Source organism: Mercenaria mercenaria, chromosome 11, assembly GCF_021730395.1.
Source record: "Mercenaria mercenaria strain notata chromosome 11, MADL_Memer_1, whole genome shotgun sequence".
Classification (NCBI taxonomy): domain Eukaryota; kingdom Metazoa; phylum Mollusca; class Bivalvia; order Venerida; family Veneridae; genus Mercenaria; species Mercenaria mercenaria.
This window is the reverse complement of record NC_069371.1, coordinates 60,865,071-60,891,212: the sequence shown is the minus strand read 5'-3', so window position 1 is coordinate 60,891,212 and position 26,142 is coordinate 60,865,071. Positions and strand designations below refer to the sequence as shown.

The following is a 26,142-nucleotide window of genomic DNA, read 5'->3' as shown; positions in this document are numbered from 1 at the left end:
ATTTACAAATAAGAGGCAATTTACGCCGGGATTGAAGTTCATATTTGAACTTTAAAATTATAATAATGTTTCATTGGCTAGAATTGAGTTTCACTTATATATAGAAAATTAGTTGAGTAGCCTTGATCTTGAAATTATGACGTAATGACTTGCAGATCTATGCGAATACATGCCTCCGCTGAGCTAGCTTAAAGTGGAGTTGTCATTTTAGCAGGGGCCTCAGGAAAACTGGAATAGTGAAAAAAAAACGTACGGATGGCACATATATTTGATCTTATTTTCAGATTCTACCGGAGTATGAAACCGTGTAGCAGTTGGGGCTATCATCTGCAGGGAATTTTCTGCAGCGATTTGAAAATTGGCAAATTTAGCTTTTTTCATCATCAGTTTCCGCGACTGGGAGAGCACAAAATTCAGGTCTTGTAAACGGAAAACTAGATATTAGAGATGTATTGCAGATGGTTTGTAACGATAGACATACAATCATGTTCATGTTGCAGGTGTGTGGTTACAGACTTTTGTGTGAGGCTTTGTAAGTTGGTTAGGCGACTCTAGGCCGAGAAGCTCTGAAAACTGTTTACTGCCTCCAAATTATCAGATTTTCTGACAGGAAACACTTGTTTGTACGCAATACCGAATAAGCGAAAGTATCATTGTAATCTATAAAGACGTACATCAACATCGTACGTCCGCTCAGTCCTGTTAGATGACTTTTTGTCAAAAATGTGAAAAAAATTGTAATCTATAACTCTGATGTAAAACAAAATGGCGTCACTTAAAAATCTAACGGAAGTGACTTCTCCGTTTTGGCCCTCTTATGAACTAATCAAAATGCTTGAATTCCGTATTGGCCCTGCTTTTCTCATATTGGCTCAGTTATGTTTTGTATTACCTCTATCTGTTTCATATGATGTTCGGAATTGGTCTAGTACAGTGTGTAATATTGTAAAATTGAATAATACTTCACTGAAAAAAGTCATTAAGACAATAACAACATGTTCACTTTATCTGTTGTAAGTTACCAGTGTCTGTCATAAATGTAGTTATTCTCTACGCAATTATCTACAGCTAATCTAGTCTAAGATCTAATTTTAAAGTAAAAATGCTGTCTTCTCACCGAAATGGAATTGTTAAATTTGAGTGGTTTTGGTATAAATATTACGCTTAAACATCTCTATTTTAAGGTGTTTGCTGCTGTTTTCAGGCAATGACGGGCAGGAGCTACCATTCTGTCCAGTGCATTCTGGTGCGGCTCGGAACACCGATGACAAGGCGACAAACTGTCAACAGTAGATAATAAATCTGCAGTCTGGGACTTTTCAAGTTTATTGGTAGTTCTAAATGGGTTCTTGTGTTGCTGCAATATCAGTTGAATGATAAAGATTGTAACATATCGTTGCTGTTCTTGTTTACCAAAGTCAGCATCACCTGATAATGTAATTACAAAAACAAATGTTATGAGCACTATGTAGTTGTGCTTCAGGGTTCATTGTGATGTGTTCCCGACAGAGCCGCGCCCTATTTCGCCCAAAACTTTAAATTCATAGTACATTACGATACAGTAGATATAGGAAATAAACAATAATGATCCGCGCCAAGAGAAAACCAACATAGTGGGTTTGCGACCAGCATGGAACCAGACCAGCCTGCGCATCCGCTCAGTCTGGTCAGGATCCATGCTGTTCGCTTTCAAAGTCTATAGCAATTAGAGATACTGTTAGCGAACAGCATGGATCCTGCGCAGTCTGGTCTGGATCCATGCTGGTCGCAAATGCACTATGTTGGTTTTCTCATGGCGCGCCTCATATATTATTGCATTTAACATTATATTGGTTGTGCAATTTCATGTCAATAAGTTTAAAATTTTCTGTTTGTTGTAGAAAGCTTCCCCAATAACAAAGAAATAAAGAATATTACATCTCAATGCTTGTCCCATATTTCAATACTATAGACAGCAATTATCAAGCAATAATTGCTTGATAATTGATGTCTATAGAATTATTATAATTGTTTATGAGTAATACATCATATATTCAGATTCTAATTATTGTATTAAGGGAAGAATCTTCATGCATGCCAGACAGTATTTTCTCGTGCTTTTGCCGGTGCTAGAGAAACTCGTATATAAAATCGTGGGCTCGGCTGGAAATAAGTTGTTCCATCCATTCCAGGTGGGGATTTTTGTCAACTACCCGCACAAGAAATTTCTTTTTATATTTTTTGTACTCTCTGGAGCATAGGAACGAAAGTGTGGTAATAATCGTCATAGGCTAATGTTACACAGATCTTTTCTGCTCAGTGACACGTTCGCAGGCTCCGCAGATGTACCGGGTGAACTGTATGAACTATTTCTTTTTTTATTGGCAAATCTCATAATACCCGATTATCCTGTTTCGTCATTTTTTAACAAATCTAGCTACAAATTGCTTAACTCGGTGGTAATTCTAAATAAAAGATTTCAGTCCTTATATCAAACAAAATACTCGTTGTCGTGTTATCGCCATGGTAGGTACGATGGCGAAGCTCGACAGTACGATGGCGATAACACGACAGTACAATGGTGAAGCGCAACGGTACGATGGTGACAGCCAATCGCACTGTCGCGCTTCGCCATTGCCCGTATGCGCTTCTCAGCCTCCGCGCTTTGCAACCTTCACGCTTCGCGTTCATGGCTATTCGAACAGGCAATATTCCTTCGGTCCGGAGATCTAAGGGAGATAAGAAATGGATAAATAATGTTATAGTTTGCTTCTTGTAACCTCCCTGGAAATAGACCGCGCGGAAATAATTATTTTGTGGGGATTGATTCTTTCTATGTTTTCTTTTATATTATCATAAACGGAAAATTCGTGACACACATTTCCCTGTCGTTTCAATTTCATTATGTCAATTGAACTTTAATATGTCACTTTTCAAAGTCACATTCTATTTAGAAAATAGTAACTAAGGGACATAATATCGGAATAGCCGATAAATTGGCTTTTCGTACTATCCTCCCTTCCCTTACACCAATCCTAACTTGGCCAGTCATTGTCTTACTCCGCACGATCAGAAAATGCCATTTCTCAGAATCAAACAAAACTGCAATCCCGCACGTGTAACCACTGTTACTCGTGCTATAGTCATCACTTAATTAAGCAATTATTCACCATGAGACCTGCTACTTGGAATTTGAATTGGAACTGTAACAGGATTGACTGCATATTCATTCTGAGATGTCCGGGATATTTCTGTAATTAACCGAGTCATATATATGATTCATTCCCGGTTCTAAGAAAATATCAAAGATTTTGTTGTTGTTTTTGTTTTCTTATACATCCTGGTTTCAAAAATAAATCAATGAAAAATTGCTTTTTTTTTAAGAAAAAAAGAAAAATACCTAATTGCCAGATGCTACTCGTGAGAAATTTGAGGGGTATTGCATTGAGGCTGACGATAGCAATTAGGTGTATGATTATTCAAAATATTCTGGGCAGACTTTTTTGTGTGTTAATAGGGACTTCTTAAACAAGAAATTTACAAATATTACATCAAGAAAACCTTTATATCGCAAGAAAACAAAAAGAATCAGGACTTTTTTGAAAGTAACTATTAATTAAAGTTCAGTAATTTATCATGTTTGAGTAATTTATCATCTTTGATTGAGATGTACTCTCAGCATTCAGCAATTTTATTTTCTTCCAAACTGAAGCCACATTCTTGTCATTCTGTGCCTTTGTACGATTGCAATTGATATGTTAATTTTTTCATTCACAAACAGTAAGTGTTTCATAACAGTACCTTATCTCTCATGTATTCCTCATCAATAACCGAAATATTGTAATTTGTTACACTACATGGTATTGTAACCTAAGATAATAAAATAGTCCACACAGATTTGTCAAACCTTCAATAGTTGACAACTTAGATTTGTGCTGGCTTGGCATAGTTTTTCAAGCGATATTGAGAGATTGCTATCGGTTATAAAACACCTGTCGTGTCAAAAATGAGAAATGAGAGACAACAATATTTTTCTACTTTTAATATTGGTTGCGCACTTGCGCAGGGTTTGTAAAGAGTGGATGGTAGCCGAGGACTGAAAATACCAAGTGTCCGTTCAGTCACGTGTAAGTGATGAGAGTCATGCGGAAGTGATGAGAAATGGGGGGATTCACTTACAGAAACAATTATCGGTCTAGGTAGATATAATGTGACTAGATAATTTTTTTTTTTTTTAATTTTTCTAATCACTTCTCTTACATTCTCTATGACATAATTATACAAATTTTGAATAGCCTAAGGAGTTATCTCCTGTGAACAAACAATGATTACGGTAGATATAGCCAACTAGTCCATACACCAGTAACGTCGATTCCAGTATCACTTCGGTATCCTCGTGCAACGTCGTTTTAACGTTAGTTATTACTGAACATTTTTTAAACATGATTCAAACACATCTTCAATTGCTTCAGCTATACTTTGACTCAGATACACAGTTTCATTATATACCTATGATTTCTTTTATGCCTGAAATAGTCTGTATTTCGCTAAATAATTCAACTGCCACCGAATACGGAAAATGGCAAATGGTAGGATTACTTGCTTTACTCATGACGTCAAGAGGCTCGTATAAATGATGTAATGACGGCGTCCCGACCATCCATATTTCAAACGAGTTTTATGTTTTATTTATCTAAAATTATAGTCTATTTCTGACTGGTAAAACACTAGAAATAAGTAAAGGTATATAATAAAATGATTATTGAAACAGTGCCTTGACCTGCAAAGATGCATTTGACTCTCGTGGATTTAGCAAATCCGGATCAGCTTCGTGTTATCAAGGCTAGGCAAAATCCATACGAGCCAAATACTAGTATAACATTGCAGCTCAATGTACTATTATAATAACCATATTATATAAACAGGATAGTATCAATAGAATGAGGGGTCAAGTATATATTTATTCTTTTTAATGCTTTATATCAACTACAGTTCTGACTTTGTTGTCTTATGAATTACACAATTTGTTTACACGCCTAACGGTTTGTTCCTATTTCTCTTATCCCCGTGCTTTTCTATTAAAAAATGAAAATGTCATTTCGTTCAAAAACAACATTCCTTTCGTGACCTTTTTACATTCATATGTATAAAACCTATTCTCTTTTTGAAACTAAACTCGGTACGATTTTCTTCCCTACAGAAACTTTAGACGCAAGACAATGATATCCAACTTTGGTTTGTTGTTACATCAATTAACCTTTAATCAGATCCGCATTGTTTTAATTATCAGAAAAAGAATATGAAAACGCAAAACAATTACCGCAAGGTATAGAACTGAAAACTAATAGCGGGTATTTCTTTAAACACATTTTTTAACAATTGAACAAATTGCTTTGAAAATAAATGCGGTGAATTTTGCACCTTATGGTTTTGATCGTTGATAGCGATGTCTTTGTTAAAGCCAGGAAGCGAAAACACGATAGCAAAGGACAGGACAAATAGGTTCATTCATTTGAGTTTTTCGTGACATTAATATACCGGATAACCATTGTAAAAACGCGATAAAATTTCCAGCGTTTGTTTGCTGATGTTAACAATTTGTTTCTCTTTTTCTTTTTTCTCTTTATTCATGCCGTGACTATGGCACAACTTAATACCGAACGAAACACAATGAGGTATAAAGTTGTTGATACGTGAAATACTGTATCATTTTTGTATGGGAGGCCAAAGACAAGCAAGAAATTATATGTCTAAATGTCGGAACAAATTTGACATTGGAACATTATAAAGACACTGGCGACCAGCACCTAAATTTCGTCGTGTCATTATTATGATGCTCTAACTCCATTTTGGTAATTTGTGGGAAATTGACTTTGAAAATTTGGTCTCTTATTTTCTGTGATAAAAATGGAAAAATATCTAGATTTTTTGGCTGGACATTGCTTTGGTAACAACATCAGGTGCCCCATTTTCATGATATCTACAGGTATCTCGATGTTTTTGGAAAAATAAACTTTTCATTTGGATATAGAACTTTTTCCAAATTCCAGCATTTCAAACGTTAAGTATTTCGTTTATTTTGAATATAGGACATCTTAAGATAACAAAATGAGAGCTATGTTTGTTCAGTATTATGATGCAACAGGACTTAGCACTAAGTAAGAGAGAAAACTAACTTGATAATGTTACAATATTTTTCAAGAATATTGCAAAAGATTGTCACGTGATCTTCACTGAAATTCAATATTTCTTATTCAACACTGCGCTATCTCCACTATAATTTAACATTTCTCAGAATTACACTGGTCTATGTTCATGTAATAATGGAAATAAGACATTGTAAAACTTCAGTTTTAGAAAACAAAGAAGAAACTCCATGCTATTATGTCAAGTAGAATTGTCTGATCAATGAATGGAATAGAGCTGGAGATAGGACTTGAAATCCCGAATCCAACGGTTTATCATACTCAATTTTCATAAAAATTGAGTTTGTTTGAGCCACCATTTCGTAACAAGGTTTTCTGTCTTTATTACCCGTTAAATATAACATAAAATAACTGTTTATCACTCTTAAGAACTCGGACTACTGTTTAGTTTTCAAAATATCTTAATTAAGTTTTAATTTTTCTCCAAAAAGTGATTATGACGGGATATATTCAATTGATAATTTCTGCCATTTTGGACACACAAAAGTTCTATTTATTCATTGTATGATTGTTACAAAACTTTCTGGGTGTCTTAGTTTGCATAATATCAACACTTAATTCAAAGCATTTTATAAAATTCTATGAAAACAAAATCTTCATTTTGCCCGATTTGTACAATGGGAAAATAAAAAAATTTTGGCCATAAAATTGACATTTTTACAGATATTTTAAACTTAAAAAAGATTCTACTGTCACCTTAGGAGACCTTTAAAATGATGAACAGTTGATAGTTACGTAGAACTTGCAAAACAAAGCTGCAAATCGCGAAAAAAATCCCAGTTACGGATTAGTTAATTCAAACAGCATATTAAAATTTAGACACTGACATAATCCAAAGTTCCAAATCGAATCTGCCATAAATGTATAATATAGTTAAAAGTATTGAGAGGCATATTCATCTGGAAACTTTAAAGTTAAACTTTCTGCGCATCTTTCAGTGCTAAATTTGGTGTATTCGGACACAGCTCGCACTATCCTCAATGCAGTATGGTGTAGGAATGGAAAAATATCTATTCATTCTGAATTGAGGTAATTATAACAGAAGGGTAGAGCTTTTTTCAAAATCTCTCTGAGCGAGGGCAAACAGTATTGGATTCTAATGGTATATCAAATATTCTCAATATGTAGGTCTTAAAATTTTTAACTGTCATCTCAAATCAAATAATGAAACAACTTAAGATATCGAGCATTTTAGAGAATATACACTTTAAAGTTTGTACACGGGTCCAAATTCTACCCGTCAAATTTCAAGGTAGCGTGAATGAGAGTGAATTACCAAAGAACTTTGGCCCGGTATGTGAGATATATAAATTTAGACTGGTTGTAAAAGTAAGAATTTATGGACGGGCTCATGACTAGATTTCTTATTGACTTTCAGATATCGACTACAAAGTACAGTATCGGAATATGTATTCAATATCAACGAATTTGATATATAATTTCGTCAGACTGATATAGTAAAAACGTCACCTTGAATATTGAATTGGGCTGGTCTGCAGGTTTTGTTATAATTAATTGCAGCGCTAAGGAAGGGAACGTTGCTATATGCATAATAAAATATTTTGTTTTCTTGGCATATCGTTATGGTAAATTCGTTAAAACTTCGCACATTTTATGAGCTTGGAAAAAGTCATCTAGTGAGTAGCTATTAGATACTTCTAAGAAGTAGACAGCTTCATTTGCACATAAATTGTGTTCGAGTTTAGCGTACTTTTTTCAACAAATTTTCGCTCATATGAACGTAGCAATGAGCACAATGCCCAAATCTATAGCGCTGTCTCACATTGAAACGTGACATGATACCCCACCCTGTCACATTATACTGACACCGGGCTGACCAGTCCTAGTACTATCCTCTTTAATTCTGAGTGCAAAGTACCATTTTTACGTCTTTGGTACGACGCTGCCAGGGAGCGAACCCACGACCTCCCGCGCTCGAAAAGGCCATGCATAGAAGCCAGAACATATAAAAGTAATGAATAACAATCTGTTATAGTTTCTTCTTTTATTTTTATCACAGTTTTCTTCGTATTTTTTATATTTTTATTGACATTTTTATTATTTTCAAAGAACACATAACTAAGCAATAAAACACACAAAAACAAAATTCATTAAATATCAACAACCTGGTATATATACGTGTCTAGCTAATTCAAGAAGCCTTACAAAATACATGTACATCATAAGAGTACACATATAACGTAACGTGTTGCAAGTTATACAAATTAAAATTATTACTAGTCTGTTTAATTTCAGGCACTAGCGCAATAATTTTGTGATATTCATTTAAGATGAACAATGACATGGGAACGTTGAAAACGTAAAAGTGCGTTGAGTGTGCACGAGGTGATTCAAAGTTCATATATATTATTTCAAAATACAGGAATGTATATAGTTTGTTCAAACAATTGTGAAAAGAATCGAAAACATTTTACTTTTATCTTGCAAATACAATTCTACATTTATTCAAATGTGGGTATCGATTATTTGGAAATGATTCTAAAATATATTTGAAATGAACAAATACCCATGTGTAGCAAATATTTTTAAACATTTGATTTAGAAATAATTACACCTATTACAAATCATGACTTGTGGCGATTACATGAAAATGTATTTCTCAATTTAAAAAAAAGCAATTATATGGCCCATCAAATAACTATATAATACTTTAAGGCATTAAAATAGTGTGTATGTATTTACAAAATGAGTTCATGGCATAAATAATACATGAAAAAAACAGCAAGAGTTTATTTATTGCACAAAAATACTTGAATAGCGCTCTTCACCTCAGCACCGTTGTCCATTTTCTAACTAATTATACATGCGATTCGCAGACTTTTGATATAGTATCTACCTAAGGGCTATATCTACAGTTAACGAAATCCTTTTACACAATTAAACAAAAAAGGGGATACCGTGTCTTGCATGGACAAAAAAAATCGTTAATATATGAATTTGAAATATCAACTAAAAAAAATCCCCTTTTATAACTTATTAGCGACATAATTCTAATAGCATGAAAAAGTTTATCGGATGAAACCTTGCCTTTGATAATTTTGCTTAGCGTGGGTCTTTTCCACAATCGTCACCTGTTCTGTTCTATATGACATTGTGGTGTTTGAATTTCACCAATATGCAAACATTTACATAATTGCAAAATTATACAATGAAGCATAAAGTAAATTACGGGCAGGCAAATTTCATTCAAACATTCAACATGCATTTCATTCTTGATTTGAGTCTACCACAGTAGGGGGGCTTATCATAGATGTGGGCGTCTCAAAGACGGTATACTGATTGAAATATAAAAAAAAATTCACAATATTTATCTAATCATGAAATAGTGTTCATCTATGTCTGAATGAAGCCTATTCCGCCTTTTTATGTTAGATATGTTTAACATGGATAATCTAATGCATGTTGGATAATCCGAATCAAATTGTCAAAATTACCACAACATCAAAGATTGCTTATTTGAATCAGAAATCGCTAAAACACAAATATACTGTGTGAACTACTGGCTTCTGGAAACACAATGTTCCTTTGTCAATCCAATATAATATATAGTCAAGGAAAAACCTTTAAAAGAGTCGGTGAATATTGTTACAAACTAGTTTACACAATAGCTACTGTAGCTTCTACAGAAATTCTGAAAAATGAAAAGATCAGCTTCTAGTAAACTGGTTGACTGCGAAAAGAAAATATAGTTGTTAATCAAAGACTGGTTCTAGTACATTGTATAAACTTGCTGAATGGTTTGCTGGAGACAGGTCATTAGTCAAACCTATTATCCGACGTCCAGCAAGTCATTCAGTAAGTGTTTATCATGTGACATCAGAAATTATTTTTTTCTTCATGTTTTGACTTTAGTCCAACAAAATTTAGTGTTGAACTATAGACCGGTCGATAACACAAACTACTGGTTATCATGTCCACGTCGTTAAATATAATTAGTTCATATTGGTACGGTCATTAAACTATTACCTGTACGTAACAGGCGGCTATTTAACCCGTTTTCCTGTCTTATTACACAGTTTCTAAATTAATCCTATTACGACTTCTATGCAATTTCATGCCTGGTGTAGTTTTAATACCCAGGTATGTCTGTTTCAATTTCACACATACATGCACACATTTATACCATTAAATAACTCGTTTATACAAACATTTTAACACCACCAGTCTCGAATACTGTCTCAGTACTTTGTCTGCACCACTGTCCGCTATCTCCTATCCACGAAACGCCTAGTTCCAATACAACGCGATCCTGCTCAATTTTAATCGCTTTATTTGCATCAACAGATGCCTAAATAATTAGAAATATTATAAGTCTGTGGAAACAGTTCACATGATTGCACAACTTTTCGTCGCTTCTTTTCTAAGAGTGCTCTTCGCCTCGCCCATTCCGCTGAACCTCTTTCTTTTGATAAAAGATTTTTGTCTTTTAAACTGTGATTCGTTATGTTTTGTTCCCACTGATGACAATGCAGCGACCTCTATAACGTCTTTCACACTTTTTTCAGAAGTTTTTGCAGATGTCTCTGAATAAACTAATGCTTCGATGTCCTTTGCAACTTTCAGACCCTGAAAAATTATGACAAAGAAGAATTAGAATAAGTTTCAAGTGTACAAAAATTATAGTATTCTACAAAAGTTACAACTGGGAAATGGATATTCGTCTCCGCAGTTACAAGAATATTAAAAAAATTTAAGCATTTCGAAGGCAACTTTATGGAAACAAATGAAGACAGCACAGTTGTACCAGATTTTAAAGAGTTCTTTTTAATTTTGGAAAATATATTTCAAAGTGAAAGGAGTGGTTTTTACCTGTTCGTATGTAACTGGAGTTTGCTTCTCTCTGGCAAGTTTTGCTAGCACCGCCTCGTCAGTGCGCATGTCCGTCCCACATCCCACAACAATGACTGGTTGTGTTGGACAATGTTCTCGTATTTCTGGTAGCCACTGAAAAAGGCAAGGAAATCGGATTGTCAGCTAATTCTAGCTAAACTAGATAACTTTAACAACAAAGACACTTCTCTTATTACATATTGCATTGGACGTATACCATTTAGATACTTTAGATACGAAAACAGAAAAACAGTCTGGTTCCAGAGGGTTTCCAAAGGTTACTGACCTTGTTAAAAAGACAATGTTTACAAACAATTACTTGTTTATTTGGCAGAGACAATTGCAGAGGACTGCTGAAGGTCGGAAAGGGGTGGAGAAATTACATACATCAGCGATTTTGAGGAGCATTAAACCCCCAACAGGAATATAAAAGGGAGGCAATGGCGGATGGGTTGTTTCCCTTACATTTTGAACATTTTTCAGTTCAATGATGGTTTTTTATGAATTTTAACTTTAATCAAGAATAAAAAAAATTTAAAAAAATTTGCACATATACTTTAGCCTTTTCTTATTCCTTTGTGAGTTATAAAATGACATTTTATTGGAAAAAAGGTGCCTTTGAGTAAAAAAATATTGCACTGACAGTTTGAAATTTGAATTTTGTGGGAGGAGTCAGAATAATTAAGGATCATGTGATCTGTGTTTGTAAACAGTAGCACATGGTATAGAGCAAAATGTAAACACAAGCACAAATCATGCAAAACTTACCAGTTTTTAGAGACAGCAAATTTTGTAAATCCATTTGATTAGTCAAAAGACATAAAATTCCATTTATACACTTCACATTATTCCAGTATATGTATTACTATATTATGATGTAACATTATTTTTGCAAGGCATTTATTCTTTATTGGATATATTATAGTAAGAACATAATCCTTTTCATTTTGCAGTATATATGTGTACAGTTGTGAATAATATGAAAATAAAGATATAGTTATTTACACTATTACATATACATGTATTAGTGCAGGAATGTCCAGTATATGGTACTCCTACAGGGTTTGGATATCGTGAGCGTACAAGTTCAAGAACACAGTCTGGCATTATTTCACGTTGTACCCTTTCAATGTCAACACTTAGATTGTCTTTTTTCATAACCTTTGCCTTGCTTAATAATTATTTTTACTGCGCCAAGCATTACGACGATCCTGATTTGACAAAAAAAATTTAGAGCGGATTTTTCTTGCAATCCCTATTTTTTTTCATGAGGTGCTTTTCCCTTCCCCAGCTATGCTTGTTCATTTGTTGTCACACAGGGCAAATAAAAACACTCCTTACACATTCCTTCATCATCTGTATCATCATCCGATTCATCATATAATTTTCCTAAGAACTGGTCCGGACATTCCTTGTGCACTGTTGTCTGCTCTATCTTTTTTTTTTTTTGATGACATTGAGCTAATTCACCACTGTTTTCACCTAACTCTCTTCATTGGTGTCTTTCAATAAATTCCCAGTTATTATGATTAAATAGTGCTTCAGTTGTTAATTTTTGTTCCTCAGTTACCAAAACTGATATACATTTTTTTCTGGTTTTCCATTTTATTCTCACAATGAAAGCCTAAAGAATGCCAACCCGCCACTTTTTTCTGGACATACTTCAAGGATTTCAAGATAGGGGGATGTTACCTGTCGTAGACAGATTTTTTGTACATTAAACAGGGTCTGAAGTGCAATTTGTGCATTATACATTATTCTACTAAAGTTTTATTAAGTTTCTCTGTCAGAAATCTAAACATGAATCTGCAATTTTAGTGTGTTCATTTTATTCTTTAGTTTGATTGCCCCTTCTGAAGAAATAAACTCAACCTTAGAAAACTGGTTCACTTGGTCAAGGATAAGGAAGGGCTATCCATTTAGGCCAAATAAACTTGTTTCCTCTTTACATTATTTGATAATAACAATAACTAGTAGTGGAAGGCTACATTCATTATATCAGAAAATAACAATAACATGGTATATAATTTAGCATCACTTCCAGTAAAAATATTATAAACTATCAATATTTTGCATTTCTTTTGTGGAACATCTGATTACCATTTATGAACACATATACACTGAGAAACAAACTGTAAAATTACTGTTACACTGCAGCTTCTGCCTCAGATCTTATCTAGATCTATCCATACTGTACTGTAATACCAGATGTTTACTTGCTATTTATTACTAATTGGTGCTGCTAAGTCAAAGATTAAAACAATATTATGGTTCATAAACTGGTCAAATTTGTTTACAGGGAGCTTGAATGGTGCATAAGATTTAAGAAATAATGATGATAAAATCTGTTAAAATGATAACATTAAATATAATAATATTGTTAATTTTTGCTGTTTCATAAACAACCTAAAGATCAATATAAACCCCTATTTCAAACTGGGCTCTACAATTCAAGGTAAAACATGCTTTACATCTTAGTTATAAATAGATAACCTCCACTGATTCAGCTGATAAGCACTGCCTACTTTATAGCTCATTTACATCCGATAGTCTGATCGGATGTTGGGGCTTTAAGCCGGTCAGATATCAGTCAGTGTAGTAACCCTATACATCAAAGTAATTTATCGAACCCGTGTTTATTGTTTAAAGGACATACCGGTAGCCTATCTATATGTAGATGAACACAACGATTGACATGGCAGAATAAGACTAGGTATGATAACGCAAGAGCTCCTACAATAATATTTAAGATAAATATACTAATAAAACGTGATCTATGTCAAATTTTCAAAGATTTCAATGTCAACGACATAATCTAGAATTGTTTCAATAGTCCGACTAAATGCATTACTTGCAAAGTTCACATGCAGCACTAAGCACCATCGTATAGATGTAAAATTAGCAAAACACTAGCTGTGTTCGAAATCACAGATGATTAAAGTACTAAGAAAGGCCAGTTTCATCTCTCACCTTTGTTGCAATGTTGTGAAGAGACTCGGGGTTTCCTATAGAGAAGCACACTAAGACCAGGTCAGCATCTGTGTACGATAAAGGTCTCACTCTGCTATAGCCGGAGTCACCTGAGAAATAGAAATACAGAGATAAATCATCATATTGCTAGTGTCAAGATATGCAGCATATTTTGTGTAGCGTACTTTGTGTCACTGTGTTTTGTAAATTTGCATGTTAGCACGCGCTTCACTACGGAATAGGAATGGCATGGTTTCTTACACTCAGAAAGAGGAGATAATATAATACTTTGTAACATTGCTTTTTATATTTAAAACTTAACCTACTTGACCAAGCACGTGTCCTTAGTGACCTAACCAAGGCCGAAACATAAAAAAAAACACACTCTGAAAACGCAGATGTTTCAGTATATCTAGAAATATAAAACAATCCATTTCCGCTCATTTATAATTATCCACAGCATCAGGAATGCAAAACTTATAGATGAATTGAATAGAAATATTCAAAAAGTATGCCAAATTCTGTCTAGTCAGATGGTGAAACATGTGTTACAGTTGGCAAGCGCAATGTCTATGAAGAGATGAATGGTTTTCTAATAAAGCTTTAAAAACACCTCCAAGTGAAACGGAAGAATTGTATATGCTGATGCAGCATGCTATTTTTTTGGCAAGACCATCTTAAAACAGGGCGTGATGCGCTGACTGTTTTAAAACGGAGATTGATAATAATGCTCTTTTACTGCGATATAAATAAAAAAAATCTGATAACCATTCTACCTTCTGATAAAGAGGCAAAATGATTCGTTTGAGCTGAATAAAATACATAGTTTTGTCTTGAAATTAGGCCGATATACTGACAAGCTCCAAAGCTTGAAAATGTAACGCAGCCATGAGTTCCACTCGTGACAACACCATGCGTGAACACGCAGTAATGTTGCATCTAATCTTTTACTTTTGTCCGCATGTCTGCATGCGATATTTAAACATTGGTGCACATCCTGGATGTGTTAATTAGATGTCTGAAACTTTCTCTTTGATCTCTTTGAAGTTGTATAATGTAAATATAGTTATAAAATACTTCACAACGAGGCATGTTAAAGAAACATAAAATGCTTCATCAAGCGAGGAGAAAACATCCTTACGATGTTGAAATTATTATAACCATTTTCATACTTTAGAATATACATTAAATCCGGGAGACTTTGACATGCTTGCACTGTCAGAAACAGGTACCAACCTCCTATAGATATAGGAGAGCTAAAAGGGATGCACTCTGAATTCGATGAGTCATGAGATATTTAATCGATTTGTACCCAGAATTTAGAGTTTAATGTTACATAAATCATCAAAAAAGAAAAGAAAAAAAGAAAGATTCAATCTTAAGTGTTTCTAATATTAGACCGGCCGATGAATTTACAGCTTTAATTTTAAATCTCTCTCCTTGCATGCCCAATAAATATTAATTTGAAGGATGGTCCAAGATTACACGATCAGCTTATTAGACTAAACCTATAAGTGTGGCCAAATTTTAAAAGCTCAAAATCTGTTAAGTTATAATAAGATTACAATCACGGTACTTAACAATGCCATCCAGCGTGATAAAATTCCTTTCTTTCAAAAATCCGTTATAATATTTGGCACTTTTTCCTTATTTGCATATATGCAAATTAGGTTGATCTACAGTTAAATAATTTTGAATGGAAATTCTGTCGCGCGAATGGAATAATAGAAGTACAGTCTTAATTTGTAAAGATCAAATGAAAGTACCGGTAAGATTATGAAAATAAAAGGGAAATTTAATCTTTTGAAAACGGATTATCGCCAATCCTATTGTAGTCGGTTTAAACAATCAAACGGATTTAAAACCACAGAAATATGCAAAATCTGTATTATCCGCACACCCAAAAAGTTATGAATGAATTCTCGAACTTTCTTTTTAAGTCTTTTCATTACTTCATTTCCAGGACTTTGTGCAAATTTAGAAATAATCACATCAAAGGGTACGAAAATGGCCATTATTCATGTTAAGTAAGTTAGAGATACAAGTGTGGTTTCCAGTTCATCGCATTCATTAGAAATTTATTTCCTTATTTCCTTGAATTATATGTTTGTTGCAGACATATAAAAACAGTCATGTGACGAAAAGTATTACGTCCCTGCACACAGTGAGGTATGCCAGATCGTCGTCCGCCCCTGACATTCCAAAATTATAACATTTGAGCCTTCAATGACTTATGACAAAAAGATATTGTTTAAGAAAAACATTTTATTATTCACCGCAGTTGGTACTGTCTAGCAGAATGTCACAAATTCATAACATTCCTATTAAAGAATTGATACTTGGAATGATTCGTTCTTGGACGCGTTTTTGCAACGTTCCATTATTCAATTCATTATTCTTTTTGCAAGATAGGTCATATATGTAACACCCGCAACATTCCAATCTGCCACAAGGCATTTCAGACTGTCTAGTGATTTATAATCACTGGGTCATCAAAATGTCAAATTGTTGGCACCGTGTTTAAAGGAGCTATATAGCACCCGCATAACACTCCTAAAAAAGTATAAAAGATTTGCTAGCCCGACAAAATATCTTAAATACCCGTAAGTTAATCGTCTATGGCATTAAAACAATCCCTAAAGTGTTAATGATATGGGTTCTGGATTGGCACTGAATGCAGATTCGATCGAAGGACAAAACGGTTAATAACAATCATACTTTCATGCCTGGAGATATGCTCGTATATTATATATACGATATGCTCTTTATTATTATTATTATTTTTTTTTTTGAAAGCTGAAACTTTTTTGGTTTGTCTAAAAGACTTCAACGAAAAGCCAGACTACCTTCAATACATGCTGCATGTATAAATGAAACATGTCGAAAGATTTCCTGCGGCCAGAAGTTATACCAGGCTAAAAAGAAACTTATGAGTGCTTGTTTTTTTTTTTTTTACCATACCATTACGCTTTACATAGGAAAAATAACTCCATTCTACATGCTGTACAAGTAGACCTATGAAATATATATTTCTTAATTCTGAAAGTTATTGTTTTGAGCAAAAGTAACTATATGTCCCTTTCATGTATGACATAACTTTTAGCTCAACTGGCCACATTCCTTGACTATTGAAATACTTTACTAAGCTATCACAAATGTGATTCATGCCTTCACCTGGCATAATTGACATATAGAGCAAAACAAAACAACTCAAGACCATAATCAAGAAATTAAACAAAGAGGAATCTAAAAATCCTTATGTACAACTAGGTATCAATATTAAATCACTGCTGAAAGTTTGAATAAATTATATGAAATAATGAATGAGGAATTCAGGTCACAAGACTTTCTCTATATATATCATACAGAGTGCCAGCTTTATTGCAATAACGGCGTTCCATAAATCCGATAAGCCAATCGCATATCGGTAAAATATCACGTGAAATCACCCAGTCTCCATGTGCTTTACTACTTGTTGCATTCCAATATACCTGCGGCCTTCAGGCCGCAGGTAATGAACCTTAGAAAACGCACTGAATGCACTGGTCACTGGTAATGAGGTATAGTTCCGAGCACCTGTCACGTGACCAACAAGCCGACTATCCCATCAGTTAGTGCCAAATGAATCATTTACTTATAAAATCAAGCTTATTTGTAGCAGACGGGTGCCTAATTCTGGTAGCAAATTAAGATATATAGTGATTATGGGGTAGCATTTGGCATTAAGTCTTGCAAAATATGTGATGAATTATTGATAAGAGTCAATAGGTTTTTCAGATTGCTATATATTTAGACAGGTGTATTCGGTTCAGTGAAAACACTGCAGCGTTTCTTACTTTCATCTGCTCATAATGATATCTATATCCCAGAGCACGAGATATCCCCGTGCAGGAACTTAATGTTCATACGAGCTCCTGACCAAAGATAAAATAATTTAATAAGAAAAATAGCATATGCCTTGATACGAGCTATTTGTTCGTATCTGTATCAAGTTCTACATGCAGTCGCCTCAGCCCAAAACTGTTTTATCTATTTCGTTACCTTAGCTACAATAGGTTCGTGCTAATGCGATGATTTTTTTTTTGTCTCAGCAAAAATTAGTCAATACTTCAAAAATTCAAGTTTTTAATCAAACTTCCCTTTATTATGCCAGCAAGAAGCAAGAGGTTGCTAGAGCGACAGAAACTTTCATATAAAGGACTTAACTTCCGCGCCTGAAACACTTTTAAACTGAACTATCATAATAGGCAATTTAAAAATGAAGTGTGCGGACCTGGTATGAACTCTACGTGGGGCCGATGCATTCCACACTTTTACAGGCCAATCTTCGCCCAAAACAAATACTTAAATACGTTTTTTGATTTGATATATCTTCGTTTTATCCCCTGAAAGGTCGGAATTATTTGTTGATCTTTACATTCCTGTGTCTTCATGATAATACAGCCATGCCATTCATATCAGGATTGAAAGATTCTATAACTTAATTGCGGTATTTGATAGCGTCTTAAAGAAGTCTAGATATGTTGATTAAAGCATATTTTCACAGGGATTTACATTTAGTGTCTTAAACTTTTAAGAAACAACCGGTATAATGAGACCAATTTACCCGAATATACGTGTAATCGGAGCGATACAATTTGTAAAACATAATTTGTTGAATCGCAAATTAAACTAAACGGAATTTTGATAAGCTAGTCTATAATACGTTTTGAGGAAATAAAATAGGAAAATGGCGAAACAGTTTTGAAAACTGAATTAAAGAGAGAGCTCTATTAAACAGACTCGAGTTGTACGATGACTTAGTTAATTAAAGTAATTTATAAAAATCAACAACAAGGAGTAAAAAGCTGTATTTACCTGAAGTGTCCCATATTGACATCTGTATTTTATATGTTGATGAAACTTGGTATGTACTGTGATAGGTATCAAAACCCGTTGCTGTATATGTCTGAAAATATAAAACATTCCTTAATTAGGACATACCAGGAAACGAAGATCATACTGATAACAAAAGTTTTCTGCCATGTCTTAAACACTAAAATTATTTATAATCATTAAAAAACATGTTTTCATATCAGTAGATGCAAATCTGCGGTTTTCAGTTCCCATAGCTTTACTTGATGCTTCTAGCGCAGGTTTGGTGCCAACTGGGCCACCAGGAGTATTAGAAAAAGGAACAAAATCAGCTTTAGCATCTCGTATAATCTCGCAAGATAAAATGTCTACAACTTTTTGCCAAATCCCTGCCAATCGAAGCCACAAATTGTTCTTCTTGCAATTTATAACGATAGCAAAGAAACGTTTTTCTTATAGAAACTTGCTGTATGTGCAACATTTTCTCTCGATGTGTTTTTTGCCGTGCTGATATCGCTGTTCTGGTTCCAGTTTCTAGCTTCATACTGTATGCATTTCCTAAATCAAACTTGACGGGATATATATTCAAATTTTAGTTTGACGTCACCCCGCGATCATGATATTCATGCGTTTTACATCCCCTTTTTGTAAAATATATCAGAACATTAATGTAATATCTTTGATAAAACACGACCATAATTCCACAGCATTAAATGCGAAATTTCGACAATATTTTACACTTTTGTTTGAACAATATTCTCTGAAGCGGCGATTTTAACATTAATATGAACAATTTAGGAAACTATTAATTAAGGCGATGGCATCTCGTTTCTTCATTCGGGTCCTTAATTAACTTCATCATTACGTGCAGTTTATTTTGTCTCTTACTGAACAAGCCCAGCAAAATACACAAACAAACTTAAGAAAAAGGTTATGTTTTAATTCTGAATAAAATTACATCCTGTCATGAAATAAAAGGTTATTTATAATACAATAGCTAGTTCATCATAAAGAACATTTTTATATGTCATTTTACAAACATCTGGCAACCGTGATTCAGTGAATTTTATGTTAACATAATTTTGAACCTGAATATTTAATGCGACTGGGCCTATAAATAAAAATAAATTACGAAAAGTAAAATAACAGTTATTGTTTTCGTCCTCCCTGAAGACATACGTGGGTTTCGAATTCAACAAAAATTACAAGCATAAAAATTTTATGTGTATAAAAAAAAACAAAACTGGAAACTAAAGTGGATTCATGCAAATTAGTCCACAAAAGAAGGAAATGGACTGGCTTTCATATTAAAGAAATAAAGTTGAACAAACATGTAGACCGTGTGAAAATAGTAGTATCTACTTTTAAAATGCTCTTAAAACATTTGCTTAACCAACGACCCTTTGAGGTTTTCCATCTTCACTTGTAAACGCCCCATCCCATTACCTAGGCAAACACTGTAAATTACTTTGCATACTTTAGTGTTTCCTTAACCATGGCAAAATATGGGTAAGCACTTCACATACCCGCGGCTTGTTCATGTGGATCGCACTTTACTGAATGGGTTTATACCGATGGAGGATGACTTTAGGTTCATTTGAGGTCGTGCGCGTTTTATGATGCGGTTAGGTTTGATAAAGTTTTTTTGAGAAAAACTGTTGAAGCGTACTGATGAATGATCGAATGTTTAATCAGGTTGTATTTTCTGAAAAGATTTTTCTAATGTGTGTTTTATGATAACATCTGGTTTGCCAGTTGGTTAACGCCTTGTACAGTTTTTCTTGATTTACGACAGTCATAAAACGGTCTATAAGTTTCATCAAAGTTGCGCGATGTCTTATTTAGACTTGATGCAATACACAACCAGATTACATTTTTTGACATTTAACCTCCTAACAGCGATCCCTTTGTCCACAAAGAGAAGGTGACGGACATCAAAATGGACACGTATCATGTATACTTCTGCCCTTGCTCAAGGATAATATTATCTCCTAAAACATTAGGTTAATTTGTTGACAAAATGTCAACATATCAAATAAAGTGGGATGACACCTTCCTTTATATGTTTAAATTGTGTAATATTTCAAGGTGAGGCGTTTTGAAGCGGAGTTCATTTCATAGCCTCGAGATAACATTTGCAAAAATATGTTATAAATAAAAGATGAGAATATACACATAAATATTAGGCACTTGATTTCAAACTAAGTTTCAAGTAACACATTCCTTACGTGTCATCACTCGTTTTTTTATGTAATTGTAAACGTTAATTATGACAACGCTACCAGTCATGATTGGTATTTCGATAGTTTTTCCACTATTTTAAGTGTAAGGAATCCTGACTTTAACAATTTCCTTACACTTCAAAGAACCAGTAATATTCGGTTTCTTTAAACAGATCAGAATGACGGTGCAGAAAAGCCGTGTTATATACTCTCAAGTTAAATCGTAGTTTATCTTTCGTTCTTCATTTTATCACTTTAATCAAATGACATTAGAACATTGCATGTCCATATACCAGGACAGACAGACAAACTTACTCAAACTGCTTACATTCACTATGTCTAGACAATGGCCATGCCCTAAAAATTATATCAGGTCTTGAAATTTTTAATGTCAAATCGAAGGGCAGTAAAGCCACGTGATTTAACCAAATCCTTAAAGAAAATATGGGCGTTTCATGAACCACGACATTCTCAATTAAATTTGACACATGCAAACCATCTATTAATGTGAATGCAAATTTCTATTTAAACGATAAAATTCTTTGGTCTATATAAAAGATTATATAAACCGATCTATGTTTCGCCCACATCAATGAGTTCCCGCTGTTTAAACACTTTGGTTACGAGTTATTTTAGGAACGATGTTTGATTTTTAGCTTAATGTAACGTATAATTTTATTTGATTATATATTCCGGTACTACAAGGTTGGATCGAAGCTTTGATATACTTCAATATATCACATTTTAGGGACGGTTTAAAGTAAATGTTCTGAAGAAATGAATGTCCAATTTTTATATTTTACAATATAAAAACTGTCCTTGGGAACGCTTCCGGACTTTGCTTATATCAGTCACAAAAGATATGGAAGTAGTGTAAAACAAAATGTGTATCGGTAGTCTAGGAAACACCACATGATCAATAATCGATTACTTAAACCAATAAATAAAGGTGAAATTTATGGCACCCTTAAATTTATCCTGTGATCAAACTGTCCCCTATAGTCATCAGCCGTCCCGTTTAACAAATGTTTGACATATAATCAAGGATATTTATGACAATATTATGACAACTGTAATAATGGATGCCCTTGTATATAATATTATGCACTGACAATCAAATACACAACATGCATATGTATCGACATGCCGAACTTAAATGTCAAAACACATCCGCTTGTCTATTTCGTTCTGTTGCAGATTTTTTTCCAACAACAAATTTCCGTTTCTATAATTTTCTCTCTATACTTTTTATCTCTCTCCGTGTTTTTAGTATCTTTCTTTGTTTCCTTTTGTATCATTATTACAAATTGATGACTTCATTTCTTGTATTTATAGTACATGAATTGTCTGGAGTTTACCTATATTAGACAATCGTAATTACTATTATAATACCAAATGAGAAATATTACTTCATATTGGTTAATTTTACGACGGACATTAAGTACTTTGCGCGGCAGACAGATCCAATTCACGCTAGTAATTAGATCATTTGTATATAAAAAATAGACAATTTTATGTCTTGAAAAGTGTACGACGTAAATATTATTGCTATATTACTTAAATAACCACGGCGCCAGTTCTACATATCTAATAAATTCCTGCCTTTGCATTTTCTGTTTCATTCTATCCCGTAAATCAAAGTTAATTAATTACATAGTTTTGTTTTAGTTCAGTGGCAAAAAGAATCTGGTTAGAATTCTTCTGATCGTGCGCAGTTACAAAATTACATCAAACACCGGGATGCGCCATCTATTTCACTTTCTCACAGTAATAAAGTCAAGTAGGCGAAATTCCTCAACGAGTGTTTTAGCAATGAAAATTACTTAGAGTGATACTGAATAGTTTAAAGTAGTCGAATATATGCCTTGAAGTTTTTGCATGAAGACATTAAACTATAATGAAAACGTTTTATGCATCTTAAAGAGCTATTTTCTCCAAGGTTAAGAAAATTTCAAATGAATGTGCCGGTGCATTTATGAATTAAAAGTTATGCAAAGATAAAAATTTGGATTTTACGTGTCAATATATCAGAACATCAGACGATAAAATAATCAGATCTAGCAGACGATAAAATAGCGATAAAACATACATTTACTTTTAAAGGAAGGGCTAAATAAACATTGTACATGAAAATTTTAAACTGTCTGAACTGAAATAAACTACACGTATCAAGATTTTTTTTCCCTCTCAGATCAAATTCAATTTCTCCTGTCAAAAAGATATCCGCGCCATTATCATATTCACATTTATAAAAATTGTTGAAATATGATAATAGTGCACAAATTTTTGTGGGCGAAATGTGGTATAAAATATCCTTAGTGTCAATTTATATGATAATTAATCTCTTTCACTCTAAGGGTGGATCCAAATTTGCAAAGCTCTTTTAAACGAAATTAAAGATTCTCCCGTTTTATTAAAAAAAAATATTGCATCACGATGCCATTAGGACTTGAAATTAGTTTCAATGATATAGTTATTAAAGTTATTTAAGATATAATATATTTATAAAAAGACATTTATAAAACGTCGATTAAATCAATTTTGTTTGACTGGTTTCAGTTAGAGTTCTATTTTTGATCGCGCACTAAGTTTATGAATGACAAAAAGATTTAGAATCCGACCCATCAAAGAAGTATAAAATACATTATTTTTATAGCTCTTTGGACCCATGCAGGAAGTTTTCTTAACCATAAATTATCATGATATGAAAGAACTTGTTGTTATCGTTTGCTACTTTATTGTTATTTTATTGCTTGTTTTAGAGTAGTATTAGTTTTCAAATGACATTTATATTTGCCAATTTGATTTAAAATATTGCACATGTGAATTTGCACTACGGTCCATTTCCTAGATTCAGCTAAAATTTCATCAAGCTCCATATATCATTTAAATGGAAACGATCAACGTTAATTTGTTCATTTTTCATTCTTCCCTTTGGGCTGTTGGACAGAAATTATAAAACTTTTTTTTGTGAATGGAAAAATGCGAACAAAATGATTTCATTTGAATTTTATATGCCTGTAAGCTATTCTCATATTATTATGGACAGGAAGTCTTGACACTGTCTATGTTAATTGAAGAAATTTATGCTAATTACTTGATGATTATAACAGTCCTACCGATTGTTATCTGTAAGGGCAGACATGTACATGCGTGATTTGTGGGTATACATTAACAGACATGAGTATGTAAATTTGGGATATGATCGTTATCTTCACCGGCTAGACTGACACCTTCCTGCTGATAAGCCATTAGGCGATAACGGATGCAAAGTAAACAGTTCATGTACATGTATTTGGCCTCCCACAATCCAATTTCCCCCGTCATGTAGATCTGATTTCTCTGGCTTTGTTGAAGGTCAATCATAGATTTCCTGGTTTCAAACAAACTCTTGCACCTTTTAGTACCGTTAACGTTAAAGGTGGATAACCAGATTTTGGCCATGTAACGGATTTGTTCGAAACTTTAGCATCTGATCATTTACACTCATTTATGTTCACTTAACACTTAATACAAATTAGATTTTCACTGGAGGTATTTTTAAAATTTCATTTTCCTATCCTGGTTGCCCAGCCAAGATAGAGTTATTTTATCATAAGTATAAATTTGATAAACATACTTTGCCTAAGGATATGTATAAATATTAGACATATTGTAATATATTTGTAAAATATTTGCATTAAAAATTATGTATTTAGATGGAATTCATTAGAAACGCAAGTTTGAAAAATTATTATTACCTCCCTTTGCCTATCTTAGTTGCGCAACCAAGATAGATTGGAAATAAATTATTTCAGAAGCTACACACAGCTTTAAAACTTGCATTTTGGTTCAGATTGTTCAATAGTTGATATGTCTATCAAATGCAAATGTAAAACTAGACATTGTATCGAAATAAAAAGAAATACCCAGCTTTTTATATACTTTCATATTAAAGGGGAGTAATTACAAAATTTTATAAAAATAATAAAATATACATTTCAAATAGGAATCTAACTCTATGTAATCGGTCTTTTTGTTCCTTAAATAATTCTCTACCAGAATATACAAAAAGTAAAAAATGTCATTAAATGTTGTTTAAATGTGATTGACCACCTTTAAAAGCAGTTTCGATGTTGCACATCGCGACTGCCTTTAATGTTAATGATGAAAATACCTTTTCATCACTGAAATTACTCATCTTTACTAATTTTATTAAAAATGTTATATACAACATGTAACATATTTAATTCAAAAATTCTCTCACTTTCACCTATATAGAACTATTTCACCTATATAGAACTAAAAGCTGAGCTGTAATCAGAAATATCATTAATACGACATCATTATAATTAAAATGTTCATAAGAAAGTAAGAATATACGATAAAACTTACATCTGTATATGTATTGTTGGTGTATCTTTTTATCAATGTGGTTTTCCCACATCCACAATCTCCAACTACCACAAGCTTCGCTTTAATCTCCGATTCACCGGCAGTTTGACCCATTTTTTTCTTTAAATTCACTTTTTTTTTTTCAAAGTCTATTTTACTTTAATATATATTCAGTAGTAAGTCCTATGTGAAAACTTAGTTTTCTTTACGTCAGTTCATGTCTATCTCCAACACTGGTTTAATCAAGTTAAGATTTCACAACGTGTCTGTGGCGTAAGATTTATTTAAGTCCTCTATGAAATTTCCCTATCCTTTCCATTCAAAGGTAAACCAACTACTGAATAGATTTACCTTAATGTTCACAGTATTGTAATCGAGTAAGTTAATTAGTATTATAATCTACAATCCTTGATATCTATAGTTACAGAAGTTCTGCACATAAAAACCGCAAAAATACTTAATGTCAATCCTTTAACACCGAACCGCCGTCTAAATGAAATACCTGGGTTGAGAACATTAAAACGATCTATTTTAACTACCGTGAGAACCTTATACCTGTGAAAACAGGATTGTCGCAGGGCAATCAATGAAACACCACGTGGTATAACCGTAAACCAATCGGAATGCACAGTTGCTTGCGCGTGCGGCGAATGGTTCTCCCTCTTTCATTCATTTCCATTCACGAG

At 33.4% G+C, this 26,142-nt stretch overlaps 1 protein-coding gene across 1 annotated transcript; it reads right to left on the bottom strand.

Moving 5' to 3' along the window:
- Positions 1 to 8,175: 8,175 nt before the first annotated feature.
- On the bottom strand, positions 8,176 to 26,001 carry LOC123531241 (rho-related GTP-binding protein RhoE-like). Its single transcript, XM_045312046.2, has 5 exons — positions 25,457 to 26,001; positions 18,864 to 18,954; positions 14,007 to 14,116; positions 11,016 to 11,150; positions 8,176 to 10,772 (listed from the first exon to the last, which is right to left on the bottom strand). Exons 1-5 carry the CDS (start codon positions 25,568 to 25,570, stop codon positions 10,533 to 10,535), a joined length of 690 nt encoding a protein of 229 aa, XP_045167981.2. The 5' UTR covers positions 25,571 to 26,001; the 3' UTR covers positions 8,176 to 10,532.
- Positions 26,002 to 26,142: the final 141 nt, after the last annotated feature.